Source organism: Mixophyes fleayi, chromosome 3, assembly GCF_038048845.1.
Source record: "Mixophyes fleayi isolate aMixFle1 chromosome 3, aMixFle1.hap1, whole genome shotgun sequence".
Taxonomy (NCBI): Eukaryota; Metazoa; Chordata; class Amphibia; order Anura; family Limnodynastidae; genus Mixophyes; species Mixophyes fleayi.
Genome location: NC_134404.1, coordinates 285,295,681 through 285,308,457, shown reverse-complemented (window position 1 = coordinate 285,308,457; position 12,777 = coordinate 285,295,681). Strand labels below are relative to the sequence as shown.

The following is a 12,777-nucleotide window of genomic DNA, read 5'->3' as shown; positions in this document are numbered from 1 at the left end:
TTCTGGGGATAAATGCATCAAAGTGTGAATTTTTTATCAATTTCAAATCGCTCAAGATCACTGGCGATTTTATGTCCAAAGTCACCATATGTATTAAACTGTGATTTTGAAAGTTCCAAATTCAATCTCCGGCAATGTGTGGTAATTTTAAAACACCCCGACAGCGATTTAGTCAAACTTTCTACAAAACCGCTAGAATTTCAATAGAGAAATCGCTGCATTTTTTTAAACCTGTTACTGATTGGCTAGATAGCCCCAACAGCATGTTGTTAGAGATATCCAGCCATTCTTAACATAACAGGAGGCACAATGCAAGTTTTAATTATGTTGAGAGGGGCAAAATTGATTATTAATTATTTTATGGTGCATGATTATTTTATTAGTAAATTAGTGGCCCAAATTTCGGTATGATTATATGTAATGGTAAGTTGTTTACTTTATTATATTATTAGGTCAAACAGTGGGGTGATATTACTTTTTGGCAACACATAATATTTTCTGATGTGGATACATTTAAAGCACATATTTGTGGCACTACTTGTGCCCATGTGCATGCTGCCACTAAGAACCACTCCATTTGTTCTGGCGACTTAGCGACTATTTGCAAAATCGCAGCTTCATGCATTTGACGACTTGTATTCTTAGAATGACAAAACCTTGGGACAGCGATTTGTAAAGTGGCGATTTTGGTTACACCAGTTTACTGGCGATTTATTATCAACTTGCACGTTCATACAGCGGTGGGGTCAAACTCGCTCGAGAACATCGCTGATAAAGGCAAATTGCAGCTTGATACATTTACCCCCTAATGTTCTCTGGTAAAATTTGACTTTTCTAAATGAATAACTTTAGTTTTATGTAGTAGGAGGTTTGTTCATTTCTTAATTAAAGCAGTCTTCACTTGAATTTTAAAAGGGACTCTAACATCAGGACCAGGGAATGCCCTCTTGGCACCCCTAACCAAACATCTTACCTTGTGTGGAGAGGGGACGGGGTGGCATGTTCTCCTCTTGGGAGTGTGACACCTGGCTTCGATATCACAGCATAGAAACCGCACTCCCAGCCCATTACCAGCATGGAGAAGCAGCAGCTGGCGCTCTAGGTGATTGTCTAATTTCGACTAGTGTTGGTGCCGGTCCTGTCTAATGTATTTGACCCTTCTATTTATCTAATATAAATACACACGCAGTGGTCAAAGTGGGAGTATGGTAAATGTAACTCAATGGCGGGGAGGTTTTAGAGATTTTGATAGCTTTACATTAATTTTAATAAAATACAAAAGACATAATATGTGATAGCACTTAATATTTCTTTTTATTTTACTAAATAGTTTTTAAATTACTTGCTGAATCTGTCACCCCTGTTTCATTTGCACAAAGATGCCAGTGACAAATTATATACAGGAGAGGCATAAAGGAGACAGATACTAAAAGTAAAAATAAAATAGGTGGTTTGTGATACACTGCTGCAAAGTCAAACAACTACTAACAAAATGCATAGTCAGCAGAAGTATTTGTTTCAATTTTTTCTAAACTCTGTTTAGAAAAAAAATCCTAAGTGATATGTTTAATAGGTTGGAGATATGAAAGTTATAGGGAGATATCTTATAGAAGAGGATGAACTATTGCTTTCATTTATCAATAGCATTGTCTTTGTCAACCATACTGTAGAAGTTGATAAGGCCATTTTCGCCTCTTCTACTGCAAATGAGTAAAAAGTGGGCATCAACTAGTTAACGCCACAATAAAATGTCACTTTAATAGAATACACTTTATGTAGCATTTTCTCAGACTCAATCAACATCAAGACAAAAATAAGAATGTGTGTCATTTAAAAGTAATCACTTAAAAATACTCAAGAGTGATGTATCCTCAATTCAGATCTTAACCCTGATGAAGCTTGGATGGGTAGGTAGTAGGGAACATGCAGTTTCTAATTTCCTGGTGTGACCCATTCTAACCACCTACTGTCTCTACAAAACACTATTTATCATATCTTCATAACAGACTCATTTATTTTAATATGACACTAATATTTTTTTGGGGTGCAAAGTACACATTATTACTAGTATTATTAGTAATACTTTTCCAGTGACGTGATTAGAATATTCCATTGGCGCAAATAATTTTAGAATTTGGTACAAGTGTTAGCTGTGACCTCTGTGCACATAAAATGTAACATTTCTGACAAGTATATTGCCTTAATGGAAGCCTAATACATTATGTACATTGATGATGCATTATACTAAATTAAAATAATGAGCAAGTTAGCAATGATAAATAGAACAAATGTAAACACAATGATACACAGATGTAGGAGGACCATTCTTGCTAGGATTAGGGAGGATGAAGCACATATAGATTATTCAACATGTCATCAAAAACCAAATCCAACATATGTAAGTGAGCAAGTGTGAATAAACAGGACAGAAATTCTCTTAATAAATTCTGAGTGCATCCGTAATATATCATTGAGAAGTACACACACAAGAGGCTTACTGTCCAACTATAGTTATCCAAACATGATGTTTCCATTGCTTAAGAATGCAACACTATACACAAACAATTTACATAAACCCAACAAGTTGAGTATGTCAAACAAATCCAATGACTCCGTTGTAGTAAACGGAGAACTTTCTGAAATGTAACACATTGCCTCAACTATTGGATGATTCCAAGCCATTCAATGCTAAAATGTTAATGCTGATACTAATTCTACTGAACAGGTTTATGATGTGTTCATGGATTTAATGGTCTTGCCAAGATAGCAATGTAATTGCTTGTGCCAAAGGAGGTGTCCTCTTACTAAATAACTATTGCATCTCATCCCTGCAAATTGCAGGGGTAATTTACCAAACAGACAGCCCAGTAATCTTCGGAAAATTGTCTACAGCACTCGGTGATGAGCTGTGAGGAATGGTGCTGCTTATGGTAGGCCTGCAAAGCAGCCTCGTACTAACCCGCAATGTACCCTGTCTAGCTGCTGAAGCCACTTGGTGTGGCCAAAGAGAAATGAAACGTAGAATGAGTAAATAAATATATCCTAGTCTAGCCACTCTCTTTTTGTGTATTTGTGGTGTGGGGGACCATAATGATCATATTCTCCACCCTTGTCTAACCATGTGCCTTCTGGCTCCACTTGCAGCAGTGTGGGCTGGTGTAATTATTATAGGAACCTTTCTCCTCATCCCGCTGTCTTGGTTGAGTTATTTCTGCCCCACCTGAGGCAGCGTGAACCACTTCTGCCTTGGGTAACGTTTTTCGCCTGTTGCATAGCCAAATAATATATAAGGGAGCACTGATTGAAAGCAACTTGAGAGTTGCTTAAATTTGACCTTTACAGCTCAGAGGGTAAGAAAATCTGCACAACACAACCAGAGACATTCCTGAAAACTAGTGCACTAGATGACTCTGGTATTGCCCACAGTACAAGCCTGCTTTCATTTTCATAATGGCAAGGCTAGAATCAGCTATAATATAATTGGTTGTTATGGCCGTGACCAGTTTGCCAATGTGCTATGTTTGCTAATCTCCAAATAAGTTTAGTACAGCTATAGTGTAAGCATCCTATGAACATCATATTAAATATTACATTGTCGTTACTTAAAAGTAAGTTGTCTTAACCACCTAGCTAAGGCTAGGCACACACTGGAGCATTTTCTGACGGATGTGTTATTTACAACGATTGTATCTGCGACTGAAGGTCCGGTCGGTCAGGCGATTCATGCGTAAACATGAGAGGCTTTCTAAATGACTTGTAGAAGACCAACCGTCCAGTCAGCGACCTTTGATAGCCATATTGTAGTCTTAAAAGATTTTGATTTCGTACACACTAAAAAGACATATAAGGTCCCTGCAGAGATACGCAGAAGAAATTTAAATAATAGGCAGAACAACTCCGGCAAAAACCAGCCCTGATTGGTCCATATAAAAAAAGAATGCCCATGGCTGTGTTTATACAATTAGAGCGGAGCCAGTCTGTCAGCAAGAGTAGAGTGAAGATGGCGGATGAGCAGCAGGTGTCTGTGCAGGAGCAAGGTGAGAGAATTGATGAACGAGTGAAAGAGGATGGAGAAGAGGAAATGCAATTAACGGATAAAAAAAAAAAATGAGTATTAAAAGGGCCAAGTTAAAATGTTGTAGAACTGTTAAAAGGGCTTGTTAGAGATTTCTTTAAAAAAATAATGATTATTAAAACTAAAACAAGGTTTAAAACCATTTACAGAATGAAGAATGCACAAAGAAATGTGCTGCGTAGATACTGAAAAAGTTAGTGGAAGAAGGTGTAGTGATTATAAAAGAAAAAAAAAGTCAGATAGCAATTGGAGAAAAGCTTCAATAAAAGAAGGTAATTGTAATGGCATGTAAAAGTTTTATGAAATGTTAGGAGCACCCTGTCCCGTTATAATAACCAAAATGGCGCCTGATTTACAGATGCTATGGATCAACAGAGCAGCTTGATTGGAAAAACCAAGAGGGACCAAGTTGAGGAAATGGTAGTTTGCACAGTGGCAGAAACGAAATTGTGCTCCGTTTCTTCGTTCAACATAATTAAAATGTTTAAAATGTTTCTCCTTTCCTCATATAGATACCTTCGTCATATCTGACGAAAGTTCAGATGGAGAGAAAGATGCAACGAGCAGGATATTCATAGTCTTTCAGATGGGTGTGGTCGAGAAGATGGAAAAGCTGAATGAAGATGAGGATTTTACTGGAACAAGAACAAACTGAAACAACGGCAAACATCAATGATGTTAAGAAAAATTTCAAGAAACATGAAAAAAAAAATCCTGGAATTGTTTCCAGTGTATAACAAAGCTATGTCAGAAAGCAGTAGCCAGGTTAATCGTTAAATAAGTCAGTGGATTTCTAACCGAGTCAATTTTTTTTTTTTGCTCTATCCATTTCTAGGGGTATTGCCTACTAATAAATGTGTTGGATTAAAAAAAAAAAACAAAGAGTGGTTTCTTTGGTGCACTTGCAACAAATCTATGTATTTACTTACAATAAAATCACAAGTATAAAACATCTCGTAGACTGTACTGACAAAGGTGAATAATTAGGCAAGCAGACATATGCTATACCAGTGATGGCTAACCTGTGACACTCCAGGTGTTGTGAAACTACAAGTCCCAGCATGCTCTGCCAGCTATCAGCTAGTTAACTTCTGGCAAAGCATGCTGGGACTTGTAGTTTCACAACACCTGGAGTGTCACAGGTTAGCCATCACTGTGCTATACACATCAATGCAATGCACAGCTACTATTGCTTTTCCATTAGAAGCGCCTCATTGCCATCTGACTGATGCGCGGACACCACACCACATGGGAGAGGTGAAGACATCAGAACTTTATATACACACACGCCCCGAAAGGAGTCACAGTTTGAGGAACTATCGGCAGTTGGTTGTGGAATCCGTCATGAATTCATACACACTACATGATCGGAAGGTGATTGTAACGAGATTATCAAACAATACGACCAACCAAATGAAACAGCAATCACACTTTGGGACGACTAACACGATTTCTGGCCGAACGGCCGTACGTCGGCTGACTAGCACGACGATTGGATGAAAAACCTCCAGTATGTACCAAGCCTAACAGCGTTTCTGTATTCTTCAATAAGAGATAAGCGCTGATCATAATAATGTAATCATGTGCAATTCTAGATTTTGCACAATTGTAGGAAACATTACTTTCCACTGGTTCAGTTCTCAGGTAACCAACTATTAAGAAAAACAGGGCATTTTCAAAATTCCAAAATGCATATTGTAAATTTTCAAATTGTAACACAATTAGAAATGTGATACCAATCATAGCACTGCTTTGGAGTGCTTTTTTTTTGCACACTAATGAAGTAAAAAAAATTAGACAAACAATTGATTACACTAGGAGGAGAAATTAAATCACTGCATACTAGTAGAGAGGTTTAGAGTAATGACTTTTTAGAACCTGATGAATCACAGTCAAGAAGTAAATTCATAGCTTAAATACTGTATGTGTGAGTCAAGTGTCTTGTAGGTGTCAGGGTGTGAGACAGGCTGATCTTTTTCCTCAACGTACAATACAGACATCTATTTTTAGTATCTTGTAGTAACTTCCATGTGCATTCCGCAGTCTTCGGAGAGGACAGTATTAGTCACAAGAAAATAACTTCCTTTATTATAATGCCTCAGATATTTTACATAGAAAGAAAATAACATTTCCTGTAGATATAAAGCAATAATACAAGACATAAAATTCCCTGTAGAGGAGGTGAAAAAAACTTTGCTAAAGACATATTCTGTTCCGATACACAGCGATATGAGTAAATGGTTATCTATTATTAATATTGATGTCAAATATATTTATTGCTCTATTTGACACTATATTTTTCGGACTATATGAAGCTGCTGCTTCTAAACTCAAAGTTGTGTACTGGGATTGGCCAATTTATTGTAATCTATGTCACCAGAGATCAGGGGGTAAATGTATCAAGCTGAGAGTTTTCTGGCGGGTTTGGAAAACCAATCAGATTCTAGCTATCATTTATTTAGTACATTCTACAAAATGATAGCTAGAACATGATTGGTTGCTATAGGCAACATCTCCACTTTTCAAACTCGCCGGAAAACTCTCAGCTTGATACATTTACCCCCAGATGTGACAAATGCATGCATAAAATGGTCTACAAGGAATTTTCTGAAATGTTGGGAAAAAATGAAGACTACTTACAGCATAGCACCATCGGCCTAAGAGGTAGTACTGAAGAGGGTCCTCTGGGTGTAGTTGTATTGCTTTGTCCAAATGCTCCTGAAATATGAAGAACATTACAATATTGTTTTGGGATTACTACTTCTATAGGTTATAAAGGCTCGGTCTTCCTGCATTACCTACTGGAAATTACAAATGGCACCGCTATTGTCATTATTAGGATTTATTTCCCATTAAAGCTGTTGCCTTAATACTCTTAACTGCAGAGTAGGACATCATCTGCTCTATTCTGTATGTGTGTATCACTGTTAGTGATGTCCTCATTCAAGTATTTGGCCTTTTCTGGCTAACATTTGCCTGTTTAAAATCTTGTCTAAACAAGACCTTTAAACACACCAAACACACCTTAACGATCAAAAGGAACAAGCAAACGTATTTTCCCATAGAAGCCCTTTCTCATAAAACATACATAAAAGTGCCTGAACACCCTATTATGTAAAAATGATTTTGTACAAGGTATGTAATTAACTGTTGCAAAAAAAATTACTATGATAAGTCATTTAAAAACAGTCAAGTATGTGGGCACACAGAGCAGGCTTAGTGTATCAAGAAGGTTGGAAAAACTGTGCTTGTTTAGATAGGAGTTACTGAGCAGATCAGGTGAAGCTAGCTGTAGTACTGCACCTAATTCTGCACCCAAATGTAAAAACGAGTTTGTGTGTTGTAAGATGAGATATTCCAGTGAACGCCAAAGGATGCAGATTTAGCACGCTCTCTGCTCTAGTCCTACAGAACAACTTGATTTCTACACTCCTAGGAGGTGCCAGAGATCAGAAGTCAGTCATTTCGCTCAATGGAATGCTTTACCCGCTATCCAGATACGATTTTCATTTATATGTGTGCGCTAATGCCAACGTGATTATGTTTGTGGCACTTGAAGTAGACATTTTTAAAAGGTCACTTACTCTCATGACTTAAATGACATTAATGAGGCCCCAACGAGCAAAAAATTTAAGCATTTAATTAAGGAGTGGTCCAAAGTAAATGTAGACTTAAAATTGTAGCAATATTTTTTGGTTTTGCGTCTTAAGCAGTTCTATCATGGATGGTAATTCTGCAAACAGTCTCAGAGTCTGCGCAGAGGCAATTGTTAAAGTGGAATAAAGTGTACCTGTGGGTTTGGAAATTACTCTTAGGGGAAAATTTTCTAAACAGAGGTTTATTTAATTTGCAGGTTTGCCTGTGCTTTGAAGTGCGGTTTGTAAACTGTGCAATTTATTAAAGGCCAATCCGCACATCAAAGAGCATAAATGAAAACCGCAAGGTCTTATATCGCATTTGCAGATTGGAGACCTTGCTGGGATACACACTGTCCAGTGTATTAAGCGGTGGTTTGCAAAACCATATTGAAAAACACTAATAGTATGGGCAGCACGGTGGCTTAGTGGTTAGCACTTCTGCCTCACAGCGCTGGGGTCATGAGTTCAATTCCCGACCATGGCCTTATCTGTGAGGAGTTTGTATGTTCTCCCCGTGTTTGCATGGGTTTCCTCCGGGGGCTCCGGTTTCCTCCCACACTCCAAAAACATACTGGTAGGTTTATTGGCTGCTATTAAATTGACCCTAGTCTCTGTTTGTCTGTGTGTGTGTGTGTTAGGGAATTTAGACTGTAAGCCCCAATGGGGCAGGAACTGATGTGAGCGAGTTCTCTGTAAAGCGCTGCGGAATTAGTGGCGCTATATAAATAAATGGTGATGATGATGATAATAGTAAAAAAAATAAATTAAAAGATGCAATCCTATATGCTGTTTGAGCTGTCTTACATGTCAGAGTGTTAAAATAAATAAATACATAAGAAAAAAAAAAAAACTAAATCTGGTCTGGATCTTAAAACTGCATACTAAATTGCAGTAATGTTGCAGTAAATTTGCCCTTGGATGTTTTTGGTTAAAATAGATAAGAATTGATCTTGTTTTGATAATGGAATTGTGTAATAGTAATAGGTGCTCATTTCTACGGTTATGAAGCAGGCTGCTATTCTAACAAGGTAATATGATGTGTCTTCCAGTCTGACATAGAACATGTGTCAATTAACAAGCTTAGGTTTTATTTTGCTTTTCTACAAATGTGATAAAACAAACCTTAAACAGGTAGCCATTCTTGATTTTATTCTGTACACTGTCGAATTCAGACATGTAGCCGCACATTATTGCATACCTAAAAAAAAAAATATAGAAATAAAAATGGCACAGTCATTTATATTTATTATATCTATATACAATACACATACAGATATAGATATATACACGCAGCGGCTAGACTGATTTTCCTTACAAACCGTTATTCCTCTGCTGAGCCACTCTGTCAGTCTCTACATTGGCTGCCTGTATTTCAACGAATCCAATATAAAATTCTTCTACTAACATACAAGGCCATCAACAAAATTGCACAGACATACATTTCCTCACTTGTCTCGAAATATTTCTACTCGACACCTCCGTTCTACACAAGATCTACGTCTCTCCTCCACTCTCATCACATCCTCCCATTCTCGTTACAGGATTTTTTCCGGGCTGCACCTACTTTGTGGAATTCCCTCCCACGCACAGTAAGACTTTCCTCTAGTCTTCAAACCTTCAAGCGTTCACTGAAAACCCACCTCTTCAGACAAGGTTATGATATTCCTCAACCATCATCTTAATTTCCCTAGACTACCCTATTACCATCCTCTACACTGCTAACGCAAGACAACAACCTTCTGACCAACATTGCAACACACACAGCCCACTCAGTACTTTTACCTTTGCAGTCTGACTGGTCCATTGTGCAATATGATGTAGCACATGCCCTTGTGTTTCAAACTCCCATTGTCCTACAGATTGTAAGCTTTCGAGCAGGGTTCTCTTACCTCTCTGTCTGTATGTATTACCCAGTATTGTCTTATTAATGTTTGTTCCCAATTGTAAAGCGCTACGGAATTTGCTGGCGCTATATAAATAAATGCTGCTGCTGATGATGATGATGATCTATATCTATATAATATCTCTATATATGGCTAACTCTGCTTCACACCTTTACAGACACACAAACAAGTTTTGTAAAATGTTTGCAAACGACTTGTGTACTTAACTATTCATACTGACTAGATGTTCTTCATTTCTTGGGCATTTTTTGTTTGGTTTATTTAGGTTTATTGGGTGGCAGCTACCATATATAACAACCTTTGGTATTCCAAATTGACTATTTTCGATCCATTTGTTTTATTTGCACTTTGTGTCAAATTAATAGGAACATACTAATTAAACAAAGTGTAACTGCGATGCCAACTAAAAGGCAAATATCTACTGTAGAAGTAACTGCACAGCAAGAAGCAGCAAAAAGACGAAGCGCAGAGCAGGATAAAGCCCGACGACAAACTATGACTGATGACCAAAGAGAACGCGACATGATCGTCATCGCCATGCAAATATGACTCCTCAGCAAATTGCCCATCACAGAGAAAACATACAAAGAGCGAACAGGACAGAGGTAATATCATATCAGCACCTACAAAGTCAGCGAACAAGACGCCACGCCATTCTTGATGTTGGTATCGTTGATGAAAGAAATATTAATGCTCATAATTCTGGTCCCATATACAGTATCTGTGAATTTTGCCACACTAAGCATTTTGCAGTTGGGCAGCCATATGACAAACTATTCAATCAATGCTGGCACAAGGGTAAAGTCAAACTGGGTGCAATAAGGTCTAACCCTGTTATTGAGCACTTAATAAAAGGAGAGCATGAACATTCAAGAAACACTTATTTTTTTTCTGTCATTTTGATGGGCTTTTAACTAGTTGATATTTGAATAAAATTGCCCATAGGATTACATGCATTTAAATTAAAGAAAAATACACTATATACCCAGAATCATACACAAATGTTATATGTTTAGATTAAAAAGAATGGTTTCTGGTATACCGATAGCCACAGCCCAGGGGTGTCAGAAAGAGCCCAGAGATTTTCAGCATAAGGGTGGTATGCTGTGTCCTTGTGGGCTATTCAATTCAACAGGAAAACTCTCTGTGTCACTTGTGCCTGGACGCATTCAGAAACTCACGTGACTACTCCAAAATATTTGCTTTTTGTTCCCATGTGTTTCGGTTTTCCCAGGGCACCCCTCCTCACCAACAGCCTTCTACATACAAAATACTTGTTTTTAAATAATACAGTCTCAGAATGCATCACAATAGGATCAATTGGAAAAGGTTCCTATACCTGTTTTTCTAAAAAAAATTGTGGATTATACGTGACATAGTATATTTTAATAAAATGGAGAGTTTATTTGGGAACGATTACGGTAAATGTATACATATTAAAGCTTTGGGCAAAGTCTCGATTCCTTTTTATAAGAGAATGGATATGTGATGTTCACATACCAGAACAAGTTAGCAATGCTAAGTCACCTTGTGAATATACATGTGAATGGCATTTGCCTGTAAATCAATGTCTTGATCACTGACTTTAGCTACTTGAGACACATTGTTCTGAATAGCACATTCCTATTCCTAGACAGAGACCGTCTGTTCCCATGTCTTTTCACCCTGTGCCCCTTACAAACCGCATTCAATGAAGTTGCTCACACATGCTGCTTTACCCACTGAGAACCAGGCACAGGTCATTCTCTCATATCACACAACCATTCAAAACACATTCAGATGTTCCGTTTCCTCAATGAGCTGCTAATAACAAACAATCGCAAAAACTCTGTTGTGAATACAACATCTGACACAAAAACACCAAACTCCTAGTTTCATTCAGCATAATATACGACAAAATGGTGTATAGGAAAGAAAATCAGCTAGCAACACAACTAATTATGTGGTTGCAATTAATCTGCAAGTGAAAGGCAATACCACAGTTCTCAAAAAGTAAACACAGTAGTTGGCCTTGCGTGAGTCTTGGCGAGATTGTCAAACATTGTGGGGAAGGATGCAGACTGTGATCAAAGAGCACTGAAAAGAATCTGGCTAATCTTGCTGCTGCTCCTGTCAGCTGTAGCGGTGGCGTGCAAGGATTTCTCACAAGGAGGGGGGTATGGTAGCTAGGAGGGTCAATGGAGTTCATTTCGTTATTCATTAAAGAGACAGCTCATTAAACTATGCAGTGAAATACTACAAAAGTATCCATTTTCTTTTCCGAATGGCTAAAAGTTCCCAATTGTTAGTGAAAGGTTCAGTTTGATCAAGTTTCCGTTTATTTTGAACTTAAAGGGAAACAATGTACTTTTCTTTTACAATTACTGTTATGGCCATCTTGGTTGCTGGTATATAATTACATGTGTAGCCTGCACTGGGGGGAAGCATTTTTCACACAATAAATATGTACATTCAAATGTAAATTCAAAGTAAGCCCAAATCACTGCGTTTTAAACCGTTAGTGACACATTAAAGATTTTGTAATGCATCACAACCTATTTGTCATTAATTAACATGCGCTATATTTTATTATAGAAGTGCGCAATACTGCATTAGTAAAAGCATAATGCATAATGAGAGCATGGAAACATGTTTAAACGCATCACTAAACTGCATCTGAAGTGCTCATTAAAGGGTGAGAAGTGTCACAAATTACTTTGGTTCCAAGCAGTAAAATCAAAAATATAATAATATTGTAGTGTACTTTGCAACACTAGAAATAAATCCAGATGGTCTTAACAGATTTGCTGCCTTTGATAAATGAAATGAAAGATTATGTCATGTCCAACCAACACTTAACAAAAAGAATAAAGACTTATCAACGGAAATAATTCAATGAAAAGACAAGCTTGTAAAGAAGCCAATGCTTTAATAAGCTATCTGACACAACCTGTCCCTATATTATTCTAACTGTTTTGTTAAACAGTATCCCTGTCTTAATATGATGCCTTGAGATTGGGGAATAGTATGTTGTGGCTAGAAACGAAGGTTACCAAACAAGCTTTCTATGGGGCAGACTGAATTCGGCAAAAGGTGGTGTCGTACATCGAAGCTGCGCACCTTGGCGGCTAATGCGGTTCAGAAACCTCCGCTCATTTTCCCTTGCATCTCTATGGGACGT

General features: G+C 37.6%; 1 protein-coding gene across 1 annotated transcript in view; it reads right to left on the bottom strand.

The window, feature by feature from the left end:
* LOC142144631 (regulator of microtubule dynamics protein 2-like) overlaps positions 1–12,777 on the bottom strand; it is a 59,295-nt gene that overhangs the window by 15,821 nt on the left and 30,697 nt on the right. Inside the window, exons 6-7 of the mRNA XM_075203728.1 lie at positions 8,836–8,911; positions 6,716–6,793 (exon numbers count right to left, since the gene is read on the bottom strand). Of these exons, the coding sequence (XP_075059829.1) occupies positions 6,716–6,793; positions 8,836–8,911 (154 nt within the window). The remainder of the gene's footprint in view (positions 1–6,715; positions 6,794–8,835; positions 8,912–12,777) is intronic.